This window comes from Sus scrofa, chromosome 7 (genome assembly GCF_054392235.1).
Source record: "Sus scrofa isolate SSC_HxYL_T2T_F1_AM1 chromosome 7, Sscrofa_HxYL_maternal_Yorkshire_Landrace_v2.0, whole genome shotgun sequence".
NCBI lineage: Eukaryota > Metazoa > Chordata > Mammalia > Artiodactyla > Suidae > Sus > Sus scrofa.
In genome coordinates, this window is record NC_139389.1 from 132037823 (window position 1) to 132065454 (window position 27632).

Consider the following 27632-nt stretch of genomic DNA (forward strand, 5'->3'; position numbering starts at 1 on the left):
TTCAAAATCCACGTTCTTCTCATGTCCTCCGTGGTTCAGTCAGTGCCTGTGTCCTTTCACCTTCTCTTCTTTCTTTTCTTCAGATCTTACTGTGGGGTCCAGGGAAGGTGGTATCGTAGGAGCGTTGAATGATGTAAGAATGAGGCTTAGAAAATAATCAAGTGCTCTTTTTGTACATGTTAGCAAGAATACATCTTTTAAAAAAGAACTGTAGGAGTTCCTGTCGTGGCTCAGCAGAAACGAACCTGGCTAGGAACCGTGAGGTTGCAGGTTCGATCCCTGGCCTTGCTCAGTGGGTGGAGGATCTGGCGTTGCTGTGACCTGGGGAATAGGTTGCAGATGCGGCTTGGATCTGGCGTGGCTGTGGCCCACGGCATATGGAGGTTCCCAGGCTAGGGGCTGAATCTGAGCTATAGTCACTGGCCTACACCACAGCCACAGCAACATGGGATCCAAGCTGCATCTGTGACCTACACCACGGCTCACAGCAATGCTGCATCCTTAACCCACTGAGCGAGGCCAGGGATTGAATCTGCGTCCTCATGGATGCTAGTCAGATGTGTTAACCACTGAGTCCCAATGGGAACTCCTCAAACGACAACTTTCTTAGGCATAAATTCATGCAATTTCTTTGTCATCTTCTCTGCTGTCAGAACACATGTTTATAAATAGAAGTTTTTGCTCTTCCTGCTTGTAGGTTGGGAAGGGCTCGTGTGGTCGGGATTGGTGCCTCAACTCCAGACCTTAGGGGTTCAGAACGCGGGGACAGCTGCTGGCTCTGGGGGCAGCATGGGTTCCTTGAGACCCGTGTGGTTTGCTGTTACGTGTGCGTGTCTGTAACCCACCGTCGCTCCCGCCTTGCCAGGAGACACTTGAGGTTCCCCCGGTGTTCATCCATTCGGGCTCTGCTGGGGTCCCCACCCATCCCCGCGCTGTAATCCCAGCTTGCTGCCGAGGGAGGAGGTGGGGCCTCTGGGTGGCTGGGTCCTTAGGCGGCGCCCTCATAAGTGGGGTGGGTGCTCTCTTGAGAGACCTCACAGAACTCCTAGTTCTTTCCGCCACATGAGGTCCCAGTGAGAAGGCTGTGACCCGGAAGGGGGCTTGACCACACTGCCGCGCTGATTTCCAGCCTCCAGGACTGCGAGAAAGGAGTGGTTTATACGCCACCCCTTCTGTCACATCACAGCCCAAATGGAGCAAGACCGTCTCCATCTCCAAAGGCTCCCCCTGGACCAGTCCCCAGAAATTCCCTTGGCCCAGGAAAGACTCTAAAAAGCCAGAGCCTTTGGAACCCATTCATCCTTCCCGTTATTTAGAACATGGACTGACTCAATCTGTGCGTTTCTCCCTTCTCATTCCCTTGCCTCGCTGGGAAATGCAGATGTGGACAGGGCCCTCTCTGATTCATTAAGCTCCTTCTTTGACTTCATATTATTGTGCTGGCTGGTGTGGGTTGGTTGTTGTGCTGGTTATGTGCTGCTCTGTCGTGGGTTTGGTTTGTGACTTCTGAGCACTGTTATGTGGAAAGAAAGAGGTGACGGGGTGGGGGTGTGGAGTTGGGAAATTATAGTGAATTATGGTAACTGCCTCAGAATAGCCGGGGCCTGGGGGAGCAGCCCCGTGAATCAGCGCCGATGAATCAGATGCTCCCTTTTTGTCTTTAAGAGACCCGCACGTGTGAGAGTTGGAGAGGATTCAGCAGGGCACAGAGGCTGGCGAGTCTGGAAAACAGGGCCCCCGCACTTCAGGACGACGTGACCTTGGAAAACTAAGCAGTAATTTACAAGTGACTTCAACTGTTCAAAGGATTTTTTACCAATTAGGAGGGTGTAGATGAGGCAGAAGCAAAAAATGAACCAGAGAGGAAAGAACTTATCAGCCAGCTCGCTGGAAATGTATAATAAGCTACGTTGAGCCGTTTTAAAAGTATTTTAGGAAAATTTCCTAAAACTCAGAGAAAAGGCAAAATGATTATTGTGCACCTTCCAATGCATCTTTCAGCAAGCCACCAAGGGCAGGCGACAGCCTTAGAGACTTACGTTCATAAAGTTAGATTTCAACTTTCAAAAAATTGATGTCACAAATGGTTTTTGTTGGAGTTCCCATCGTGGCGCAGTGGAAACGAATCTGACTAGGAACCGTGAGGTTGCAGGTTCAGTCCCTGGCGTCACTCAGTGGGTTAAAGATCTGGCATTGCCGTGAGCTGTGGTGTAGGTCGCAGACACGGCTTGTATCTGGCGTTGCTGTGGCTGTGGTGTAGGGCGGCAGCAACAGCTCCGATTAGACCGCTAGCCTGGGAGCCTCCATATGCCTCAGGTGCGGCCCTAAAAGGACAAAAAGACAAAAAAAAAAAAGTTTTTGTCTAGTAGGGATCTAAATGATTTCTGTTTAGAAGAAAAGATAAGCTCAAAGATTATAGTTTAATTGCTCTGTAGGATATTAACCAGTTTTGTATCTAATTTTGCAAGATTATTAAGCCTTTTTTTTCCATCGCTGACTTAATATATGTTTCTTTCATTACCTTTGAACCAGCTTTGCCATCCTGCTGATTCTCTCATTAGGGACTTAATCCTTAATATAGGTTTACTATATGTTTGTGTAAGAGTTATGTTTTTAGCTTTTTGAAAATTATGCTTTGACAGAAACAAGTAGTACACGTGGAAGAGGTAAGCATCTTAGGAGGCTTACCTAGGAGTGAGGTTTGACTGAGTTGACCTCCAGGTCCTTTCAGCCCTGAGGTCCCACAATTTGGGGTGTTTATCTAAATTCTCTTAGTCACTTGGGTAGTAAATTACGTTTATGGATGATCTAATTACATGACCTGGATGAATACTATAAATTCCTGCTTTATCAAGATCTCTGGGAGATCCTGCCGTGGCTCAGCGGCTAACAAACCCAACTAGTATCCATGAGGACGCAGGTTCAATCCCTGGCCTTGCTCAGTGGGTTAAGGATCCGGCGTTGCCGTGAGCTGTGGTGTAGGTCGCAGATGCAGCTCAGATCTGGTGTTGCTGTGGCTGTGGTGTAGCCTGGCAGCTACAGCTCCGATTTGACCCCTAGCCTGGGAGCCCCCATACACCGAGGGTCTGGCCCCAAAAAGAAAAAAGAAAAAAAAAAAAAAAAGATCTCAGATGGCACAAGGTACAGAAGGCTCCTTTCTTTTGTTGTTAATAATAATTCTGTTATCTATTTATATAGCACTTTACAAAGCTCTGGCACACCTCCTGTTATCCGAGCCTCTCCTTCTTTGTGAGGGAGCAGGACAGGAGCTGTCGCCATCTTGCAGGTGATGGAGATAATAAGCTGAGACTCTGGAAAAGCCAAGGGCCCCCGGCTGCTGAGGGATGGAGCCAGGCCATGGCCCAGCCCTTGGAACTCCAAGCACATCCGCAGCTGCCAAGGGAGCCAGCCTTCAGGAGGGTCTCGTTTAGAGCAGCGAGCTGAAGTGGGGGGAAGACTCAAGGCTAACAGGGTCCCTCTAGACCCGGGGCCACAGCCTCTCACACCTTGTGTCTGATTTCCCACTGCTGACTCTCACATGGCAGCTTTGCGAGTCTGGTGCCCTGTTCCTGGCCGCTGGGAAGGCCTGAAATGTGTCTGAATCTTCCTTCCGCCGCCCTCCCAGGGACAGAGCGGGGCTGCACACACAGTGGGGGCCCAGGAAATAGTTCTTGATCCAATATAGGAATTGTTTTATGTGCTTTTATATCTGGATGCTCAGTCTATTCCTGGTAAGACTTTCTTGGCAAATTTCTATCCATCTGGGTGACATTGGAGCAGCTGTACTTACTCCTTCAAAAAGATAATCTGTCCTTTTATCTGGTGTTTGCACCAGAAAGAGGACTGCTGATTAACCCAATTGCATGTTTTTGTGAAATCTTCTCTAGGTCTACAAACCGCTGGTTCGGTAATTCAGCAGATATGTATTGACCGACTCTGTGCACCAAGCCCTGGGACAGACAATGGGCAGGACGAGGCAGGGCCTCCTCATGGGGCTTCACTTGCTGTGGCCTGTGGTCCTGATGGTGTCCTTAGCATTTCTGTTGAAATATGTCGACTCTTGGCTTCATTAGTCATTCATGAAGCGGGAGTTCTCGTCGTGGCTCGTCGGGTTATAACCTGGCTAGTATCCATGCGGGTTTGATCCCTGGCCTGGCTCAGTGGGTTAAGGATCCGGCGTTGCCGTGAGCTGTGGCGTAGGTCACAGATGCGGCTCATATCTGTGTGGCTGTGGCTGTGGCTGGCAGCTGCAACTCCAGTTTGACCCCTAGCCCAGGAATTTCCATAAGCTGCAGGTGCAGCCCAAGAAGAAAAAGAAAAAGAAAACCAGCGAAAACCAGATAAATGTCTGTATTGCCTAATCCCCCCAATAAAGCCCTGCTTTCCCCTCTCTCCCTCTCCCCCTCCTCTTCCTTGTGACCTGGTTCCAGCCACACTGTACAAAAGGGACCCGTGTCTGCTCCCACCTTAGGCCTCTGGGCCAGAGTGTCCTCTGGCCATGCTCATCTTCCCCTGGTTTTTGCACAACTGTCCCTACTTCAGATCTGTCATTCAGATGTCCGCTTAAACATCACTCCCTGAGAGGGGCCTTTCCTATCATCTCAGTTCCGCAGGGCCCCTCACTCTGCTGCTTTGCCTTTTTATTAGCCTCTCTCTGATTCGTGTATCCTCTGACGTCCTTCATTAGAACGGGAAACTGGGGCCGGGTGCACTCACTCCGAAATGTGTCGCGTGAACGTGAGGTGGTTTCCAGTAACCTGGTACGGCTACTTAGAGGGCACTCCCTGGATGGCAGAGCTTGGTGTAGACAGGAATGCAGATGGAATTGCCGGTAAACTCCTGCTTTTGAGCAGTGGTAGACTGAAAAATGGGTGGTGATTGTGTTTGCTTAATGGTAGCATGCTTTTTTGGGATAGCTTTTACTTTAAATAGAATTCTCAAAATAGAGATAAGGGATGGCTTTAAGATTTTTGTTTTAAAGCCAAATGCGCTGTAGAAGTTCAGGTGAGTTACGTAAGTCGGGGAAGGAACTAGGTCAGAGTGTAGGGCTCACACATTTCCTATTGATTCTAGAAGGTGGGGGGGTGTTTGATTGTAAATTTTTGAGAGGTTGATTCAGCTGGTATTAACACTCATTCAGTGCACTCAGAACAGTTCTGACCAAAGACCTGCCCTGTGCCTAGGAATGTGCCCTGCCTCGTGAAGGCCTAGAAAGGACTGGGAAAAAAAGGGTCCCTGCCGGTGTGCTCTCCCCAAAGTCGAAACAGGAGAGCTCAGAGCTGGTGGCCCCAGATCGTGATGGGCTTCTCCTGAGCTCTGCAAACACAGCAAGCATCTTGTCCTACCTGGATTGAGTGCGTTTCTGATGGAGGTTAGGAGACACCGCCCTCCCAGCCCCTTAGGTCCTGTCCCAGCGACTCTCCTCTGGTGGGAGGCCAAAGGCAGGTGATGGACGGAGGGTTCTCCTTAGCGCAAGGCGGTATGTGAGATTTTTAAAAATAGCTGTGGATTATCGTTGGCATTCAGAGCTTTAGAGATTACGGTAGGCTGGTTTGGGTCAGGAGGGGCTCGATGGGATTTTGAAACATGAGGGAACTGGCACCCAGGGGGCGCGGCTAACGCGTGCCAGCCCTTCCTCTCCACCGGGTCCCGTTTCCAGATCAGGAGACCGAGGTTTAGGTGGCACGAGTTTCCCAGGGCTCCTCGGAGGACAGTCGGTCGCAGAGCCAAGCCGGCACCTCTGAGAAGGCGGGAGCCGCTCTGCGGGGGGAGGGCGGAGGCGCGGGAGCCCTGCCCGCGGTGAGGAAGGGCTGTGGCTTGTACCTGGAAGGGGCTGGAAAGGGTGCCGGTGAGGCCTCCGAGCATGCTCCCTCCTGTCCCCGCTCGGCCCTGGCGCGGCGGAACCACCTGCAGCCAGGCCGAGGGGACGGTCGCCGTCCTTCGTCACGCGTCTCGCCTGGAGCTGATTTCCGTTTCTGCTCCCGCCTGTTTGGTCTGGACACGAGTGCGTGTGTAGGTCCGGGCGCGGGTGATGGGAGCTCCTAGCCCCTGGGCACATGCCGCCTCTTCGTTCTGCTGCACCTGCTTCGTGCCTGTGAGGCTAACCCCACCCCCTAAACGAGGGGGAGACAGAACACTGGCCTTGAGGCCGCAAGCCCATCAGGGCCTTAGACCCAGGTGGCCGGGCTCTGGGGGAGCTGTGACAAGGACCCCGTTCCCAGGGATAGATCCTAAGTTCACTTTCTCGGGAGCTGGACCGCTTCACGTGGAAAGACAGGTCGTTGCGGACTAAGCAGGTGCGTGTTACGCTGAGGACGCTGGTTTCGAACATCCTCTCGCGAAGCCGCGAGCTGGGTGGGGGCCCAGGGCTCCCGTGTTACCAGCACGGGGTGCCCTCTCGGGCCTCCTCTGCCAGACCCCAGCCAGGCAGGAGGCCTTTGTCCCAGGCTGAGTGTGATGGTGTCACTCCGTGTGGACGGGGCCGTCCCGTGTCCCCCGGCTGAGCCCTGCGCGGGGGAGGGGACGCCCGGCGGGGAGTCCGGGGCTCTTCCCTGTGGATCCGTTTTATGTTCGTATCCGTTTCATGTGCCGTGTAAGTGATATTTAAAACAAAGGCTAAAAAATCACCGTCTGGCTGTTTCTTCACGTTGCAAAGGGAACATAGGTCCCAGGGCAGGGCCGTTTTCCGTCTGAGCCTTCTTGCGTCGTTGCTGGATGGCCTGGCAGGACTCTCGGAAGCACTGTGTGGTCGCAGAAGTGTCATTTGCAGAGTGGTGGAGCGGTCAGCACTGCCCGACCCTGCTGTTAGCAGTTGTCAGGTGGTCCCGTGGGAGCCCATCCTTCCTGGGGCAGCCGAGGCACTCGCTCAGCCCCTGCGGCCTCTTGCCTGGCCGTGCAATCCGAGGATTGGCCAGGGCCAACTGGATGAAAGAACCCGAGGGTCACCATGTCCCAGCCCCGTGTCAGGGCCACAGGCTGCCTGACCATCTGGATTAAGTCCTCTTCCGGAGGTGCCTTGAGGCAGTTGCATCTTTGGTGTTGGTTCCCGAAGAGGGCATAGTGGTTAAAGATGTTGGCATTGGAGTTCCTGTTGCGGCTCAGCAGTAATGAACCCAGCTAGTGTCCATGAGGACACGGGTTCAATCCCCAGCCTCGTTCAGTGGGTTAAGGATCTGGCATGGCTGTGGCTGTGGCTTCAGCCCGCAGCTGCAGCTCTGATTCGACCCCTAGCCTGGAAACTTCCGTATATTGCAGGTGTGGCACTGAAAAAGAAAAAAGAAAAAAAAAAAGGTCGGCCTTACACCTACCTGGTTCCAAGTCATCATTCTGCCAACTTAAGAGCAATGTGATCTTGGGCAAGTTCCTTAATCTCTGTTCTCTTGTTAATAAATTGGGGAACCACATAAAGTTGTGTCTAAGATATACTTGGTGCAGGGCTTTTCAAGTTCTCACCGTTTCTCGTCACTCCACTCTCTACTAGACCTTATGAACTGCGTTGAAAGGACAGCTCTCTAAGAGGAGATTCTTGGGTGACCAGTGGGAACCAGGCACACGCCGCGGAGGTTTGCCAGCCCGTGGGGCCTCACCGCGTTGGACCTGCCTGGCGGCCGGCGTAGAGCACATCTGGCCGGTTTCCCCCGAAACTAACGTCTAGGAGTGAAAGCCCCGCTGCCGTTCCCCTAGCTTGCAGAGAGTACCAGGAGGGTAGGTTCTGACCTTGAGACCAACCAGCAACACCCATCAAGTGGTCACTGGGTGCCTGATGTTTACCAGCCATGTCCGTGAGGGTGGGAAGGACTGGCTGGGTGCTCGTCCTGGCACGTCCTTTCCCTCGAGAGGCTCGTGCCTGGCTGACTACCAGCTGCCCCTCCTCCATCCGTCCATGACTCTAACCAGGGAGCTCAACCACTTAAGACATCGCATGATTGTATATGGTGTGGGTAAACTGTTCTTCCTAAGACCTGGGTAATCGCCACTGCGTTTTATTTTAAGGCTTTAGGACAGTCATTTTATCCATATAGCCGCATATATTATGTCCTTTGTCCTGAGAATCACAGGACAGTACCTTGCCCCTTTTCCCCCGGGGGCCAGAATTAAATGAGTAAATGAGCTACCAGCGAATGGAAAGGACTTCCGTGACAGGGCGGCCTCACCATAAAAAAGAGCCACGCAGCTCAGCACTGCCTGCGAGACGCCACCGTGCAGGGGATGAAGGTGACGGACGGGGAGCGTTTCTCTAACTTTGTATCCTGGATGAGGAACTGTCCCAAGCCCGGCCTCGTTGGGTACCCCCTTCCCGTGAAAGAGTCGATGCGTGGGCTCTATCTGTGTTCTTCGGGCTTGCACGTGGGGAGTCCAAGGCTCTGCCGTGATCAGAGTTGGAGGGTGGCAGCTCTGGACGTAAGCGTGCGTTATTTAGCGACTCTGATCGCCTATGTTTGCTGATGTGTCGTGATGCTGCCAAGAAGCTGCCATCCCCTGAGGTCTCAGGCAGAGACTGTCAGGAGGGTTGGGAAGGCATTCTGGACCAGCCTGGTTGACGATTGTTGTGTGGCTTCAGGGAGCATGGGACCCCCAGAATACCCTCCTCACCAGTCACTCTGCCCGGGCTGACTGTCGTCACCTCGTGCCTGGAGGGGGAGTGGCATTGTGTGCAAACACGCCCTGCATCACTTGCTCCCTCGAGAGCCGAGCGGTGGTTCACCAAATCTCTGCTGACTCACTCCTCCTTGTCAAGCTCTGTGCCAGGCACCGGGGTACAGAATAACTCACACAGACCCCCGGGGACCTCGTAGCTGCGGGGGCAGGCAGATGCTGTCATGCCACGCGGGTGACAGCGGAGGGAACAGTGTGGGCCACGTGGAAGGGTGCAAGGCGCTTTGGGAGCAAGGAACTCACCTGGGCCAGTTGGCCGGGGGACCAAAGGAAGGAGGCCCGGCTTACACGGGGGGCAGCTGAACTGGGGGGCTGGCGAAGCGTTTTAGCAGGAGAGAGCTGGAGGAGTAAGACTTGGTGTCTGTGCCGAGGCGTTTTCACTTAAGCCGTGGACACCGAGGAGCCAGTGCAGGGCTGAAGTAGGGGGATGTCATCATCTCCAAAGGGACGGAACGGGGAAGCCGCCAGTTGGGGAGACGCGGAGGGGAGCGCGAGGCGTGGCTGGGGCAGTGGCCGGATCACAAGGACCTTACTGAGGCAGGGTCCGGATTAGTGACTGCTGGTACTTGTGGGGTGAGGGAGGGAAAAAAGTCAAGAGTGACGCTCAGGTTTTTATTGAGCTCTGTCTCCCTGATTTTATAAAGACTTGCCACCCAAATGCTGACTCCTTCCCGGCAGGTTTCAGAACACGGCCTCAGCTCACTTGCCCCATCTTGCCAGCTCAGGCTTCCAAACTGGTACACATTTCTCCTTTTTTTGTTTTTCGGCTGGCATCTCAGTTCTTTTTTCTTAACTCCCATTCTGAAATTATTGTAGCAATTTGGGCACTTCAAGGAATGGAAGCCCAGTGTCTATCAGACGCCCCATACACAAATAATCAAGTAAATGAGGTTACTCACCCCGGCTGCCCTACAGGGTGGTGTTCGTGGCAGAGTGGCGGGCATGAAATGTGACTCGTGCAATTCCAGAGCGGCTTATGCCTTCCGTGTTTGGTAGCGGGAGGATAAAGTACAGGATTCTGAAGAATTTTCGGTGAAAGGTAGCCCGGTATCCGTCTCCCACATGCGGTGACCGCGGTGGCCACTGCGCCTGGCCACGCGGCGCCTGGGCGGACGGCAGTGGAACTGGTCGCGTGCTCATTCCCTTTAGCCCTTGCCCCCCACCCCGACCCGTGAGATGGGTGGGGCGTGGGGTGTCCCCAGGATCCCGCGTGCCCGGGCTCCCCTCCGGCTCAGGCTAATCCCGTGCCCAAGCCCGAGCCGCCTCGCAGGGCAGGCGCTGCATTCATCACCGTGTGGCACGGTCACGTGGTCTCCTGGCTGCCTCCCTGTAGCTGCCGCTCGTCAGCAGCTGGCGGAGCTGGAGGCTGCAGGCCCCTGTCTGCAGAAAGCCTTTGACTTCAGAATATTGGGGGGGGGGGTGCAAACCCCGCCTCTTTTTTCTGCACTTTGCACCATCTCACTGACTAAATGGTTGTCCTCCGAACCAAAAAGGCTAGCCGACAGTCCAAGGCAATTGTCTCCGACTAGGTCATGTTTGCATTTGAAGAATTCAGGTATGTTCTGGGTTCTCTACATCCGTCTGCCAGTGGGTTTTTGTTCTCGCTGGGTTTTTGCTGTGTAATGACAGCTTAGGCTCTCGCTGGTTCTCACACAAAAAGGCTGCTTTTCTGTGGTGGGCTTTGGCAGGGTCCTGGGGGCCGGAGGTGCAGAGGCGGTGCGGGTCGGTGTTGACTGCAAGCTCGGATGCAGCGTGGATAATTGGTTTGATCGCGTGTAAAGGTGCCGAGGACCCCACCTTGTGCCTCCCTGGCGCTGTGCTGTTGCTGGTGTGGAGTTCGGAATGCGGAATGGGAACTGTGCATCCAGAAGAGTCTCTTGCTATCTTTTGTGTTTCCTCCTTTGTCGAACTCATGGAGCCTACTGCTCTTTTTAAAGAGGCTGCTTGTGGCGGTGCAGGTGAAAAATCCTGCAAGCCTGTCTGCTGAGCGGAGATGCGGTCTTGGCTGTGATTTCCTCATTGTTGCTGGTGATCTCGTGGCTGGGCAGTTTTCTGGGAAGTGCCCTCGTTGTGTTTTGTTCACAGGCTCCTTCTTTGCTCTGGCAAGCTTTTCAGCTGCTGTAATTATCAGTGCTCAAACCAGTCTTTTGTGACTCTTATTCCTTCTCTTTCCTCCATCTCTTCTCCGGGAATCTGCCTCTGGGCGTGAATGTGAGAAGGGATGCTCCTACAGAGACGGTTTCTAAGAAATGGAAATCGAGGAGGTGGGAAGGTTCCCGCTGCTGGTTCTCTCTCCGCACGTCTCCATCTCTCTGGAGCGCGAGGAGGAGAGTGTGTGTGTTCTAACCGCTGACAGCTTCTTCTTTCTCGGATGGAACCCCGTGTGTTTTAGGACAGGGCATGACCCCCATGCTGATAGGCAAGGAAGCGGTTGTGGGCGACCCGGCACAGGCCCTTTTCGTTGCCTCTAAATGTTGCCGCAAATACACATTAAACCGATCATAGAATTACCACCGCTCGTTATTTCCGAGAGGAAACTAGAGACCTTTTAGTCAGAATCAAGGGAGTTGATGAGAACCTCACCAGTTTCCACAAGGAAAAGCAGGGCTACACAGAGGTGGTCGCACCCTTTCTATAAACTTGGGGTTTGGGATCCAGGAAGTTATCCTTTGTTTAAGAGCCTGCCTCTGCGTTATTTCTAACGGACGGGGTTTGTGAAAAGGACATTCTTCCCATGTGGCAACATGCTCTGGTGACCTGGGGTGACACAGTGACCAGAACTTTACTCTTATGATGGCTCCATTTGATAACTAACAAGAATGTATTTAACACCTGGCGTGTAACAGTAGGTAGATGGGTCCTTAGGGAGTGAGTCGGGAGTCCTGGGTTCTAATCTCAGTTTCAAAATGAGCTTTTCTGATCCTTGGGAGAGTTAGGAAGCGCTTTGTAAAGCCAAGGCCAGGGTATAAGTAGGCGAGGAATCAGGAGCCAGAAGCAGCTTTGCAGGTACGGGCAGGTGGACCAGAGCGGGGCCCGTTCTGGGGCCAGAGGTCAACCGTGGCAGTCAGTGCAGCGGCCCTCCTCCTGGGAGGGCTGGGAGCAGGGGACCGGCCCCGGTCTCGGGCGAGAGTCCGGGAGCTCAGCTTGTAATCCTGGTTCTGCCCTGAACCACCTTTGTGGACGGGGCCAGTCTCTTGATCTTTCTGGGGTTTTTTGTGGGGTTTTTTTTTTTTTTTGGCTTTTTAGGGCCTCACCTGCTGCATACGGTGGTTCCCAGGCTAGGGGTCTAATGGGAGCTACAGCTGCCGGCCTATACCACAGCCATGGCAATGCCAGATCCGAGCTGCGTCTGCGACCTACACCACAGCTCACAGCAACGCCAGATCCTCAACCCACTGAGCAAGGTCAGGGATCAAAGCCACAACCTCTTGGCTCCTACTCAGATTCGTTTCCACTGTGCCACAACGGGACCTCCTCTTGATCTTTCTTAGCCTCGATTTTTCTCAGCTGGAAAAAGGGGATAGTTCTTGCCAAGGAAATCTGCAGTGCTGTCGGAATTAAATGAAATAACATCAACTTACTTTATAAATCATAGCTCTCTTCCTATAGGAACATGAAGGGGTGAGAGGACCCTGGGGGCCCTCGGGTTCTCTGCGGACACACCCCTCCACACCCACGCCCAAGCCCTGAGTGCAGAGGGAGCCAGCAGACACCCCTGCCTGACCCTGCTGGTCCCCGAGTCCCCTGAGAGCTTTGGTCTGTCCCGTCTGGTTTCTTTCCTGAGTGTCTGAAGCTGCCTGCCACACTGTAAGGCCCTCGTTGGCAGTTTACTTTCGTGAGGATTTAACAAGCAGGAAGAAGCACGCAGGCTCCCTGGCTGGCTGGGTGCAGGCCTGGTGTGGGGCCGCGGAGCCCGCCGAGTGCCGGGTCCGAGGAGCGTGTCGAAAAGCTGCAGCTGACCTCCTGAGAAATTTGCCAAGTGTCCCTGGGACACCCCAGCTGCTGGGTGCCGGGCAGCCCCGTGGCCTTTCACAAGGAATCTCTGCAGATGACCTCACTCGAGGGTGGGCTGGCGGTTGTAACAAGGTGCTGGGGCCTGGGCCCAGCCAGAGTCGCAGGGGTGCAGGAGCTTGAGGCGCTGGGCCAGCCTTTCCCAGCTGGCGGGGGCGCTGGTGCCTGCCTGGACTGCACGACCGGGCTGTCCCGACACCAGCAGGCTGTTGGAGCTCTGGCTCCGGGGCCAGACACACTTACTGGTGTTTCTGCTTTAAAACAAAACCCAAAACCCTTCCTCAGCAAGAGGTGTGCTGCGCTGAGAGCTGAAGTCAGCATTCACCTGTTTTGCAGAGACCGTCTCCGAGGGAGGCAGCTCGGGGAGCAGCGCCTGGATTATCTTCCGCCTCTAGACCCAGAGCGGTAACTGCCTTCCCTCACCAGCCCCGGAATAAAGACCCTTTATTATACACCTTGTTAAAACGGCTATTTATTTTTTTAATTACTCAGTGAATTTTATTACATTTGTAGGTATACAACGATCATCACAACCCAATTTTATAGCATTTCCATCCCAAACCCCAGCCCATCCCCCCACCCCCCAACCTGTCTCCTTTGGAAACCATACGTTTTTCAAAGTCTGTGAGTCAGTATCTGTTCTGCAAAGAGGTTCATTGTATCCCTTTATTAGATTCCACAGGTAAGTGACAGCATTTGATGCTGGTGTCTCATTGCCTGACTTCACTCAGCAGGATCATTTCTAGGTCCATCCATGTGGCTGCAAATGTCGTGTGTCTTTCTTTTGAATGGCTGCGTAATATTCCACTGTGTGTGTGGACCACGTCTTCTGGATCCCCTCCTCTGTCGATGGGCATTTAGGTTGTTTCCATGTCTTGGCTGTTGTATATAGTGCTGCAGTGAACATCAGAGTCCGTGTGTCTTTGTGAGTCGTGGTTTTCTCTGGATAGATGCCCAGGAGTGGGATTGCTGGATCAAATGGTGGTTCTGTTTTTAGTTTTCTGAGGCATCTCCATACTGTTTTCCACAGTGGTTGCACCAGTTTACATTCCCACCAACAGGGTACTAGGGTTCCTTTTTCTCCACACCCTCCCTAACACTTACTGTTTGTAGGCTTTTTGATGACAGCCGTTCTGGCTGGTGTAATATGATACCTCATAGTGGTTTTGGTTTGCATTTCTCTAATAATGAGTGATGTTGAACATCTTTTCATGTGTTTTTTGACCATCTGTATGTCTTTGGAGAACTGTCTGTTTAGATCTTCTGCTCATTTTTTGATGGGGTGGTTTGTTTGGTATTGAGCTGCAGAAGGTGTTTATAAATTTTGGAGATTAATCCCTTGGCAGTCAATTCATTTGCAAAGATTTTTCTCCCATTCTGTGGGTTGTCTTTTCGTTTTGTTTAGGATTTCCTTTACTTTGCAGAAACTTTTTAAGTTTAATTAAGTCCCATTTGTTAATTTTTGTTTTTATTGTCATTACTCTAGGAGGTGGATCTGAGAAGGATATTGCCATGGTTTATGTCAGAGGGTGTTTGGCCTATATTTTCCTCTAAGAGTTTTATAGTATCTGGTCTTATATCTAGGTCTTTAATCCATTTGGAGTTTATTTTTGTGTATGGTGTTAGGGAGTGTTCTAATTTCATTCTTTTCCATGTGGCTGTCCAGTTTTCCCAGCACCACTTATTGAAGGGGCTGTCTTTTCTCCATTGGATATTCTTGCCTCCTTTGTCAGATTAGTTAACTGTAGCTGCGTGGGTTTAATTCTGGGCTTTCTATCCGGCTCCACTGAGCTGTATTTCTGTCTTTGTGCCAGTACCATACGGTTTTGATGACTGTAGCTTTGTAGTATGGTCTGAACTCAGGGAGCCTGATTCCTCCAGCTCCATTTTTCTTTCTCGAGATGGACTTTGGCTATTCTGGGTCTTTTGTGCCTCCAAACAAACTTTAAAATATTTTGTTGTAGTTCTGTGGAAAATGTTTTTGGTAATTTGATAGGGATTGCATTGAATTGGTAGATTGCCTTGGGTAATATAGTCATTTTGATAATATTGATTCTTCCAGTCCAAGAGCATGGTATGTCTTTCCTTCTGTGTCATCTTTGATTTCTTTCATCAGCATCTTATAATTTTCAGAGAACAGGTCTTTTGTCTCTTTAAGTAGGTATTTTTCCTAAGTATCTCATTCTTTTTGATGTGATGGTAAATGGGATTGTTTCCCTAATTTCTCTTTCTGATCTTTCATTGTTAGTATATAGAAATGCAGTCAATTTCTGTGTATTAATTTTGTATCCTGTGACTTTGCCAGATCCATTGATGAGGACTCTTAAGTGTGATGTTTGGCTTCCTGATGCCTCAGGTGGGAATAGAACCCAGTCAGAATCTGTCATCCCTCAGAATTCCTGGTACTTATTCTGGTTTCTTTCCAGAAGGAAGGTGGTAAACCCACTCCAAGATTTTAAATCTGCAGTTGGAATGTATCTGTCACATGAAAATGGGAAGTTGCTGCTTTGGGTCTGTTTTGTTTTGTCTTTAAATAAACCCTTATTGTGGAAGGATTGGATTCAGACTCAGGCTGGCTCTTTATTAATTTGAATTTATGGAATGTTGAAATGAGTTAAAACGAATGGCATCGGGGAAGACCTGAAGTTTGCAAACTGGGAGAGCCCACTTGTGTGTCCAGAGCCCCTGCCAGCTTAGCCCCCTCTCACTTCCCAGGCTGCTGCAACCCCTTGAAGAAACAAAATATTTAGGCACAGTGACTTTCACAACGTGGGGGGAAATAAATCTCAGATGAATAGGAGATGGAAACTGGGCTGGGCAGGGAAGAGGGTACAGAAACTAGACCATCGAATACCTACTAGGTACAGACACTGCTAGTTGCTTTGCCCCTGGGAACTTTAACCCCCGTGTAGTTTTATAAATGAAAACAGGTTTAGAGACAGGGGCAACCCCAAAACCTATACCTCTGACTCTCACCCTAATGTTTGTTAAGCGAATGAAGGAAATGAGAACAGAGGCTCAGAGAGGTTAGGTGATTTGCCTGAAGTCACCCAGCAGTTAAGGGGATCAGGTCAGTTTCACGTCAGTCCTTCGTTCTCAGGTACTCTGTGCCTAGAGTTCCATCCTGGGAATTGACCTTGTGTCTTCCACCCAGCATGGCCTTTTTGAGTCTCTCCTCTGGGCCCAGAGCAGGTTGTAGCTCCAGCACTTGGCTTACCTCCCTGACTGCGAGAGAAACAGGGAAGAGAAAAGAAGCAGAGGCACACCCCCAAGGGCAGAGTAGACTGTGCCCCCACCCCAGCTCTCACATCCTGTCTCCCTGCAGTACATACCGGCATGTAATTGTGCAACTGCTGGAGTGGGAGCTCTTTGAGGTCAGGAAGCCTGTCTTTGTAACCTCTGTCACCACCAATTAACATGGTGTTGGCACTAGGAGGGGTCAGTACACGTCTAGCGGTTAAATGTCCACAGTACTTACGTTGAAGGCATTAGAACGTCTTTAATTGAATGTCGCACTCCCTAATGGTGGGGGCTCAGGTCATGCTGTCTTGGTTCCCCAGGGCCTATTAGAATGCACAGCCATGTGGGACTTTGATGGGCAGTGGGAGAACCTGGTTGGAGAAGGTGGCCAGAGGGTGGAGAGTTGAGGGCCAGGAAGATGGAGCAGGAGAGGGAAGGACAGACGCATTTCACTGACTTGACAGTTTCGCCTGATGTTTGTCTGACTAGCCACAAGCAGAAAGTTATTTTGGGAAACAAATAATTTAGCTGTAGGATAGCCACAGAGATATACTTCAAAATACCAGTCTAGGGAGGTCTCCTGTGGCCGCAGCAGGTTAAGGATCCCATGTTGTTGCTGCTGTGGCGCAGGTTTGATCCCTGGCGTGGGAATGTCCGTGTGCCTCAGGCACGACTGAAAAAAACAAACAAACAAAAAATACCAGTCTATCCTGCATTATTAAATAGGTGTTACGATTGTTAATTTTCGTTCAAAGAGAAGCGGTGTCATGGATCTGGAATCCAGACTCAACTCCAGTTCATACCATGCCAGTTTAAAAAGCTGCTTCCTGGAGTTCCCACTGTGATGCAGTGGCATTGGCAGCATCTCTGGGCGCCAGGACGCAGGCTCGACTCCAGCATTGCCGCAGCTGCAGTGTAAATCGAAAGTGTGGCCTGGATCTGGTTCCTGACCCATGAACTCCATAAGCTGCGGGGCAGCCAAAAAAAAAAAAAAAACCAGCTGGGTCCTTAAAGAAGTCACTTTCTCTCTCTAGGCCTTCGTTACCTCACTTACGGGAAAAGAGCTACTTGGAGGATAACATCATAGGAAGGAAGTGTATAAATTGTAAAACTTGGCTGTAAATGTTTTATTTTGTATTTTGGAGTCAATAGCTAACCAGGGAGTTCCTGCCGCGGCACAGCGGGATTGGTAGTGTCTCTGTAGCGCCAGGACAGTGGGTTAAAGGATCCCCCTTGCTGCAGCTATGGCATGGTCACCACTGCGGCGCGGGTCTGGTCCCTGGCCTGGGAACTCCATATGTCTCGGGGCAGCCAAAAATGTAAAAAAAAAAAAAAGTTAGCTGGTTCAGGTGCTGCTTCATCAAACAGTTTGCTTCCATCTCCCACTTCTCTTTGCTGAGCATTTGTGGTCTCTTATGTGGAAAACAACACAACTGAGCCAAGAGGGAAGACTTGACTTGAACGCGAGGCGTCACCCAGAGGAAGGAGCCCCCGGGTAGGAAACCAGCTTGGGTCTGGGTAACTCTGGCTCGTTTTTTTAGGAGAGTTGCAGAAGAGTCTCCCTCCAAGTTTGTAGGTTCTGCTCCAAAACGGTGCATGTCTTTTTTGGAGGTGGAAGGGCCTCTTTGCTGTTAGGATAACCATTCATCCGACAGACGCTTCCTGAACGTCTGAATATGAGTGGCCGTAGAAAATGCAAACACGTGTCATCCTTGGTCCTGCCCTCAGGGGATTACTGTCCTGAAAGGTGGCACCAGCACCCAGAGCATGGGGGGGGCGGGGGGGAAGCAGAGACAAAACCAGCCCAGCGGAACCAGGAGAAGGCGCTGTGGGCTGGAAGGAGGCCGTGGTTTTGCTGTCCTGAAAGTTAGGGAGACTTTGAGGAGGAGGTGTCTCTTGGAGCAGCAGCGTAGGGTTTGGACAGGTGAAGGTGAGGGAAGGCCTGTGGGCAGCAGAGCAGGAGCTGGGGGGTGGGGGCAGGGTGCGCTCAGCCGTATTTTGCCTGATAAAACCTGAAGAAAAAGGATTCCTCTCACTGTTTCCAGGTTGTCTTTTCTCGTGGTGGTGACGTCTCTCTGCCCTGAGGCTCACCGCCCCGCAGAGGTACAGTTTCCACCTGTAGGGAATACGTGGTATTCAGCGGGAGCTAGGTTTTGGAGGCTGGGTTGTTGGATGCAGTCTTGCAGTGCAGGCTTGTTCCTTCGCACAAGTTACTGAAGTCCCTTGTGCTGTGGTTTGCCCGTCCGTAAGATGGGGGTGTTGCCTACCTCCCCGCGTTGCTGTGGTGGTTAAATGAGATGACCTGTATAAAGCATCTGGCAGGGTTCCTGGCTCTTAGTGGATACCGGATAAGTGAATTCCTTTAATCTTCCCAAAGCAGCAAAGCATTTAATTCAGACCCTCACCCTGGATTAGACGTTGCGCAGGAGCCAGGAAGGAGACCTGACACACTCTGAGGCTGGGGAGCAACTCTCACCTCGCCGTCTCCTTGAGCTTTCGGGCTCAGAATGCCAGCAGTCAGTGCTTGGAAGATAATCCTGTTTGCTGCTGAAGTGTTGATGACACAGTGAACCAACCGTGATATGACTAGTCAGCTGAGAGCCTGGATCTTGGCTTGGCTGATGCACAGATTCGCGGGTCTGAGAGATTAATTACGTTCCTTGCCGTTGACACACTGGGACTCTGGTGCTTTCTGACTAATTACGATGGCACAGCCGGAGCCCCCTGCCCCAGTGTCAGCGTTTGCCACAGAGCCCTCGTGCGTCATCCACAGCCCACGTTGCCCTGCTCCGGGTCGTGTCTCTCCATCTCCAGAGTGTGACATAAGCAGGAGATGGCTCTGAGCTAAAGGGGGCTGTGCTGGGCAGGTGGGCCGAGGGCGCACTCTTCCCGGGGGTGGGGGCCAGGCTGAATTACGGCTGAGAACTCTGTGGGGGGCCCCGTTCCTTCAAGGAGGAACAGTGGGAGATGGGACGGGGGCGTCGGGGTGGTTCTCTTGGGCCTCAGAAGCTGCTGCCGGCCTCCACCTGGGGCTCCCCCGCAGCGGTGCTCTCCCGGGAGGGCCCTTTGAAACCCGGGCATGGGGGCCCAGGTCGCTGCTAAAACCTACTGGGTCCAGGTAGTCGGGGGTGGAGCCCGGGCAGGTGCGTTTTTTCGGGGCTCCACTGATGACCCGCACCCCAGTTGGAGTCTGTGGGGAGCCCAGAGCCTGGGAATGTGCGGCCCTGGTTCTGATGATACTTTGTTACCTTAGATGTGTCCTTTAACTTCACGGAGGAGTCTGTCCACCTGGAAAATAGAAATATAGTAATCTGTGGACAGAGATGAGATGCAGAGAACGAGGTCAGGGCCAGGCGGGGGCTTGGGAGGGTCGGGAGCCCCGGGTAAGGGAAGGCGCCGAGTTCCGCGGGCGCTGCCGTCGCGGGTGGCATCCGGGCGTGTTGAGTGTGTGGGGCTCGTGCAGATGCAGCACTCGGCCTAGAACTGAGCTCAGGCTGGTCTGTGGTCTGCGCTGGTTTGGTGACTGCACGGCCGCTGGTCTCGTGGCTGCCGGGAGCTTATCCTGCGCCCGGTTCCCTCCGGGGAGGGCCCCTGTGAGAAGAATTGTTTTCACTCCAGTCAGCCCGTTGGGGAATGATCTCGCTGTGCGTCTTGGGGACCAGCCTGGCCTCCATCTTCATCAGGATGGGGCCGGGGGAGAGAGAAGCCAGCCTGCCTTTATCTCTGGAGGCCTGGAGACGGCCTGGAACCCGGGAGCCCTTCCGCCTCTGAAGACACCCCTAGGCCACGGGGGCCCAGGCTGCTGCCAGAAACACCAGGAAAGAGAACCGGGAGCTCCTGGGTGTTGAGAAGCTGTGTACTAAGTTGGGACAGAGCCTCTTAAGAGAGACGGGAGAGGGTAGAGCTGTGTGATGGAGTGCACGCTTGTCGTATCAGGACGTCACAGGACTCCAGTTTCGAGGAGGGTTCCTTCTCAGTGAGGAAGTTCTTTTTCCCGGAGAGAGGATGCTTTCACAGTCAGACCAGCCTTGGCGCACTTCCAAAGCCAGCGAGTGGAGACCGGGTTTCCACGGCTCTCCTGCGGGCCGGCGGGCAGCGAGGGAGGGAGCCGAGATTTCTGCGGGAAGGAGGAGGCCTCGTGTTTTGCTACCGTAGCTAACATTGTTTGTTTTCCTGGTCTTGGTGGGGGCACTGGTGACCCTCTGATCTCTGTTTTGAACCCAGGGCAGATCAGCCCACCGTGTCTGGCTGAAGACAGGTACAGCCTCAAGGAAAGGTGGGAGGGGCCGCCGGATGCTGGCCTTTGGGGGACAGTCCTTTGCCAGTTGTAATGTAACTCTGTCCACTGCCAGTCCAGCTCCTCTTTGTCTCCTGCCGTCGAAGCCCTCTGCGGCCTGACTGTGCGCTCTCTCGCAGCTTGACCCCCAGGATCTTCCCTCTGCCTCAGAAAAGCATCTGGGCACAGACCTGCACGCGCCACTTTGCTTCATCTCCGTCAAGTCCTTCCAGACGCGGCGCTGCGCACTCTTCCTTCGGGAGCCTGTTCTGCTCTCTGCAGCCCAAATAAAAATTTCTCTTTTTCACTGAACATTCCCATGCAGCATTCAAGCTGTATAACACATAATCTGGTATTTAATGCTTCTCCGTTTTATTTTCTCGACTAGATGGAGGGTTACCTGAAGGCAGAAGCAGTATTTGCTGCGTCTTCATTCCATCTGTCACACTTGAGCAGAGCTGGATGTAGCCTGGCTTCTCAGCGCTTTTTTAAAATTTATTTTTATTACTTTTTAAAGACTTCCTGCCATATGCCAGTCACTGTTATAGGCCCTGGAAGGGAAATGGCAGGAAAAAGCCCAGTTGCTGCCTCTTTGGTGTCTGTTCGTTTCTGAGCACGAAGGCATGGTTGGGGCTTGGAGAGGCGCTGACCTGGGGAGCGGGAGCTGCTTGCGCTTGGGCAGGGTTTGCAGGCAGGAGGTCAGCAGGGAGGCCTCAGAGGGCCAGGCGGGAGCTTCTCCAAGCCGCAGGGGCTTTCCGAAGGGTGGGCGCTAGTACAGATGCAACGAAGTTTAAAGAATCTATTAATTTATTTATCTATCTATGTATTGCCGCACCCAGGGCAGGCAGAAGTTCCCGAGCCAGGGACCGAACCTGTGCCACAGCTATAACCAGAGCCACAGCAGTGACAACACCAAATCCTTAACCTGCTGAGCCATGAGGGAACTTCCTTTATATTTATTTTATGTTATGTGACTTGCTTTTTAGGGCCACACCTGTGGCATATGGAGGTACCCAGGCTAGGGGTCAAATTGGAGCTACAGCTGCCGGCCTTTGCCACAGCAATGCAGGATCTGAGCCACGGCCACGACCTACACCACAGCTCACGGCAACACCAGATCCTTAACCTACTGAGTGAGGCCAGGGATCGAACCCACAACCTCGTGGTTACTAGTTGGATTCATTTCCACTGCACCACAACAGGAACTCCCTCTAATATTAATTTTAATGAAAAGTTTCTGATTCTTCAAGATTCAAATACAGGGCGTTCCTGCTGTGGAGCAGTGGGTTAAGGATCTGTCTTGTCTCTATGAAGGCGCCAGTTCGCTCCCCAGCCCGGCACAGTGGGTTAAGGATCCAGCGTTGCTGCAGCCGTGGAGTAGGTCCCAGCTCCAGCTCCAATTCGATCCCTGGCTCAGGAACTTCCCTCTGCCAGGGCCAGGGGCGGGGCAGGCAGCCAAAAAGGAAAAAAAAAAAGACTCAAATACAAACAGGATAACTGTGTGCAAGTGTCCCAGCTGCATTCCAGGCTCGTTTGTTCTCATCTCTGATTTTCACAACAATCCCGTGAGCTAGGCATTGTTACTCCCATTTTATCTAAGGGGCTCCTGAGATTCAGAGAGGGGGGATCACTTTCTCAGAGTCACGCCTCTGCTTGATTGCTGAAGCTGGAAGTTGGAGCTGGGTTTTCCAGCGACAAAGTCAGTGCTTGCTTTGTAAAACGAAGTCTGTCGGGTAGCCTGTTGGTTTGTACAATGTGCTTCACTGGATAAATGAGGAGGTCACATTTACGGAGCTTTGGCTTGTGATGACTGTAGCCTGCTAAGCGCTTTATATGCGTGACCTCGTGGACTGCTGTCCTCGTAAGAATTCTGGGAAATAACTGCCCTTATTGTCCTGTTTCACAGATGAGCAAACCGAGGTTTCACAGCTCGTCTGGCCTCACAGAGCCGGCACTTGAACCCAGGGCCACCTGACTCTGGGACCTGTGCTTTTGACTGCTGTCTTAGTCGTACGAGGGGCCTCATGGGGGAAGAAACTTCCTCGGCCGGTTGTTTGAAAACATTGCACACCCCAGGCCTCAGCAGAAGGACAGCGCATAGGGGCATGAAGGCTCTGAGAAGTCTCGCAGGAGCCGCTGTGTGTATGTGTGAATTTTGCCCCAGAGTTTCCCATATATGTTTGGTGAAGAAGTTTTTTTTTTTTTCTTTTCTGTTTTCTTGACCGCACCCATGGCACATAGAAGTTGCAGGGCCAGGGATCGAATCCGGGCCACAGCTGTGACCTATGCCTAATCCTGAGCTGCAGCTGCAGCAATGCCAGGTCCTTAACCTACTGAACCACAGTGGAAACTCCACAAAGGAACTTTTATTGCCTAGTACTTTTTAGCTTAAACTCTGGAACACGCTGCTGTCGTGGGAGGAGACAAGGGGGGGAAGAAGAGAAAATTCAGGGCAAGACACATAAAGAGAAGAAGATAACAGAGCCAAAGGTTTGAAGTCTCATTTGGGTGTGAGTTCAGGCTCTTCCTCTTACTGGCTGTTTAATTTGGGATAAATCATTTATTCTTTTTGTGTTTGTTGTGTTTTCGTTTTGTTTTGTTTGTCTTTTTAGGACTGCACCTGTGGCCTATGGAAGTTCCCAGGCTAAGGGTCTAATCAGAGCTGCAGCTGCCAACCTACACCACAGCAACGCAGGATCCAAGCTGCATCTGCAACCTACACCACAGCTCATGGCAACGCCAGAACCTTAACCCACTGAGAGAGGCCAGGGGTCGAACCCACATCCTCATGGATCCTAGTAGAGTTTGTTACCGCTGAGCCACGGCAGGAACTCCTCCTTTATTCTTTCTGGATATCAGTTGCCTTGTCAATAAAATGGGTTGTTGTGAGGATGAAAGATGTAATTATATGTGCAAAAATGCTTCGTAAGCATTAAAAAAAATCAATGTGTTTTTTTTGGTTTGTTTTTTTTTTCCAGTTGTTCACCAAGTTTATTTCTACCCTGGTACCTACCCTGGTACAGCTCTTTGAGGGACCAGTAATTGGGTGAATGAAGGAGTGTTGTCGTTTGTGTCTCTTTGTTCAGTAGCTGGCATGTTACATCTGAAACAGTTTATTTATTTATTTATTTTTTTTTTTATTTTCCCACTGTACAGCAAGGGGGTCAGGTTATCCTTACATGTATACATTACAATTACACTTTTTCCCCCACCCTTTCTTCTGTTGCAACATGAGTATCTAGACAAAGTTCTCAATGCTATTCAGCAGGATCTCCTTGTAAATCTATTCTAGGTTGTGTCTGATAAGCCCAAGCTCCCGATCCCTCCCACTCCCTCCCCCTCCCATCAGGCAGCCACAAGTCTCTTCTCCAAGTCCATGATTTTCTTTTCTGAGGAGATGTTCATTTGTGCTGGATATTAGATTCCAGTTAGAAGTGATATCATATGGTATTTGTCTTTGTCTTTCTGGCTCATTTCACTCAGGATGAGATTCTCTAGTTCCATCCATGTTGCTGCAAATGGCATTATGTCATTCTTTTTTATGGCTGAGTAGTATTCCATTGTGTATATATACCACATCTTCCAAATCCAATCATCTGTCGATGGACATTTGGGTTGTTTCCATGTCCTGGCTATTGTGAATAGTGCTGCAATGAACATGCGGGTGCATGTGTCTCTTTTAAGTAGAGCTTTGTCCGGATAGATGCCCAAGAGTGGGATTGCAGGGTCATATGGAAGTTCTATGTATAGATTTCTAAGGTATCTCCAAACTGTTCTCCATAGTGGCTGTACCAGTTTACATTCCCACCAGCAGTGCAGGAGGGTTCCCTTTTCTCCACAGCCCCTCCAGCACTTGTTATTTGTGGATTTATTCATGAAGGCCATTCTGACTGGTGTGAGGTGGTATCTCATGGTAGTTTTGATTTGCATTTCTCTTATAATCAGCGATGTTGAGCATTTTTTCATGTGTTTGTTGGCCATCTGTATATCTTCTTTGGAAAAAAGTCTTTTCAGGTCTTTTGCCCATTTTTCCATTGATTGATTGGCTTTTTTGCTGTTGAGTTGTATAAGTTGCTTATATATTCTAGAGATTAAGCCCTTGTCAGTTGCATCATTTGAAACTAGTTCTCCCATTCTGTAAGTTGTCTTTTTGTTTTCTTTTTGGTTTCCTTTGCTGTGCAAAAGCTTTTCAGTTTGATGAGGTCCCATGGGTTTATTTTTGCTCTCATTTCTATTGCTTTGGGAGACTGACCTGAGAAAATATTCATGATGTTGATATCAGAGAGTGTTTTGCCTATGTTTTCTTCTAGGAGTTTGATGGTGTCCTGTCGTATATTTAAGTCTTTCAGCCATTTGGAGTTTATTTTTGTGCATGGTGTGAGGGTGTGTTCTAGTTTCATTGCTTTGCATGCAGCTGTCCAGGTTTCCCAGCAATGCTTGCTGAATAGACTTTCTTTTTCCCATTTTATGTTCTTGCCTCCCTTGTCAAAGATTAATTGACCATAGGTGTCAGGGTTTATTTCCGGATTCTCTATTCTGTTCCATTGGTCTGTCTGTCTGTTTTGATATCAGTACCACACTGTTTTGATGACTGTGGCTTTGTAGTATTTCTTGAAGTCTGGGAGAGTTATGCCTCCTGCTTGGTTTTTGTTTCTCAGGATTGCTTTGGCGGTTCTGGGTCTTTTGTGGTTCCATATAAATGTTTGGATTGTTTGTTCTAGTTCTGTGAAAAATGTCATGGGTAATGTGATAGGGATTGCATTGAATCTGTAGATTGCTTTGGGTAGTATGGCCATTTTCACAATATTGATTTTCCCAATCCAGGAACATGGAATATCTTTCCATTTCTTTACATCTTCTTTGATTTCTTTGATTAAAGTTTTATAGTTCTCGGCATATAGGTCCTTTACCTCCTTGGTCAGGTGTATTCCAAGGTATTTGATTTTGTGAGGTACAATTTTAAAAGGTATCGTGTTTTTGTATTCCTTTTCTAGTGTTTCATTGCTGGTATACAGAAATGCAACTGACTTCTGAATGTTAATCTTATATCCTGCTACTTTGCTGAATTTATTAATCAGTTCAAGTAGTTTTGGGGTTGAGTCCTTAGGGTTTTCTAGGTATAGAATCATGTCATCTGCATACAGTGACAGTTTGATCTCTTCTCTTCCTATATGGATGCCTTTGATTTCTTTTGTTTGTCTAATTGCTGTGGCTAAGACTTCCAAAACGATGTTGAAGAGCAGTGGTGAGAGTGGGCATCCCTGTCTTGTTCCAGATTTGAGTGAGAAGGCTTTCAGTTTTTCCCCATTGAGGATTATATCTGCTGTGGGTTTATCATAAATGGCTTTGATGATATTCAGGAATGTTCCCTCTATACCCACTTTGGCGAGGGTCTTGATCATGAATGGATGTTGAACTTTGTCAAATGCTTTTTCTGCGTCTATTGAGATGATCATATGATTTTTGACTTTTTTTTTGTTAATGTGGTGTATGATGCTGATTGATTTGCGTATGTTGAACCATCCTTGTGAACCTGGGATGAACCCAACCTGGTCATAGTGTGTAATTTTTTTGGTATGTTGTTGGATTCGGTTGGCTAAGATTTTGTTGAGAATTTTTGCATCTATATTCATCAATGATATTGGGCGATAGTTTTCTTTTTTGGTGGTATCTCTGTCTGGTTTTGGAATGAGGGTGATGGTGGCATCATAGAATGTCTTTGGGAGTATTCCTTCTTCTTCAACCTTTTGAAAGAGTTTAAGGAGGATGGGCACCAATTCCTCTTTATATGTTTGATAGAATTCACCTGTGAAGCCATCTGGTCCTGGACTTTTATTTGTAGGGAGTGATTTTATGACCTCTTCAATTTCATTTCTAGTGATCAGTCTGTTCAGTTGGTCTGTTTCTGCTTGATTCAGTTTTGGCAGGCTGTAAGATTCTAGAAAATTGTCCATTTCTTCCAGATTGTCAAACTTGTTGCCATATAGTTGTTCATAGTATTCTCTTATGGTTTTTTGTATTTCTGCTGTATCCGTTGTGATTTCTCCTTTTTCATTTATAATTTTGGTGATTTGGGTTCTTTCTCTCCTCTTTTTAGTGAGTCTGGCCAGGGGTTTGTCAATTTTGTTCACCTTTTCAAAGAACCAGCTCTTGGTTTTATTAATTTTCTCTATTGTTTTTTGAGTCTCTATTTTATTGATTTCTTCTTTGATCTTTATAATTTCCTTCCTTCTGCTGACTTTAGGACTTTTTTGTTCTTCTTTTTCTAATTCATTTAGGTGGAGGGTTAAGTTGTCAATTTGGGATCTTTCTTCTTTTTTGAGAAAGGCCTGGATTGCTATAAATTTCCCTCTGAGCACTGCTTTCACAGCATCCCATAGATTTTGAGAGGTTGTGTCTTCATTATCATTTGTTTCAAGGTAGTTTTTAATTTCCTTCTTGATTTCCTCATTGACCCATTGCTTTTTTAGTAGCATGTTGTTTAGTCTCCATGTAGTAGGTTTTTTCTCTTTGCTTTTCCCATGGTTGATTTCTAATTTCATGGCATTGTGGTCAGAGAAGATACTTGAGATAATTTCTACGCTCCTAAATTTATTGAGATTCGCTTTGTGTCCCAATATGTGGTCGATTCTCGAGAATGTTCCATGAGCATTTGAGAAGAATGTGTATTCTGATTTTTTTGGATGTAGTGTCCTGAAGATATCAATTAAGTCTAACTTTTCTATTGTTTCCTTTAGGATCTCTGTTGCTTTATTGGTTTTCTGTCTAGAGGATCTGTCCATTGATGTGAGGGGGGTATTTAGGTCTCCTACTATGATTGTATTCTCATCAATATCTCCCTTTATGTCTGTTAATATTTGTTGTATGTATCTGGGTGCTCCTATATTTGGGGTGTATATGTTGATGATAGTAACATCCTCTCCTTGGATGGATCCCTTAATCATTAAATAGTGTCCTTCTTTGTCTTTCTTTATGTCTTTTGTTTTAAAGTCTATTTTGTCTGATATGAGCGTTGTGACTCCTTTTCTGTCATGTCTATTGGCGTGAAATATTTTTCCCCACCCTTTCACTTTCAATCTATATGTATCTTTTGTCTTAAGGTGAGTTTCTTGTAGGCAGCATATTGAAGGTTTTTGCCTTTTTATCCACTCAGCCACTCTTTGTCTTTTGATTGGGGCATTCAGTCCATTGACATTTAAGGTGACAATTGATAGATGATTATTTATTGCCATTTGAACCTCGTGTTCTAGTTGATTCTATGGTTCTCCATTCTTCCTTTCTTTTTTTTTTTTTTTTTTTTTTTGGTTGGATGGTCTCCTGTTATTATCTGCTTGAGTGTATTTTTTTTTCATTTTTTGCAAATGCAATATTTGCTTTTGGCTTGTGGTTGCCCTGTCTTTTAAGTATGCTAACCCCTTCCCATAATTGTGTGTTTTAGCCTGATGGTCCT

The 27632-nt window shown here is 49.7% G+C and overlaps 1 protein-coding gene across 4 annotated transcripts in view; it reads left to right on the forward strand.

Moving 5' to 3' along the window:
- EVL (Enah/Vasp-like) overlaps window positions 1-27632 on the forward strand; it is a 145684-nt gene that overhangs the window by 24525 nt on the left and 93527 nt on the right. For 2 of the 4 annotated variants that reach the window (XM_021098187.2, XM_021098188.2), the window contains exon 1: window positions 9985-10210. The exons of the other annotated variants lie outside the window; for them this stretch is intronic. In XM_021098187.2, coding sequence (XP_020953846.2) covers window positions 10188-10210 — 23 coding nt within the window. In that variant the 5' untranslated portion in view covers window positions 9985-10187. Of the gene's footprint in view, window positions 1-9984; window positions 10211-27632 lie in introns of those variants that run through there. 4 annotated transcript variants of the gene reach the window in all.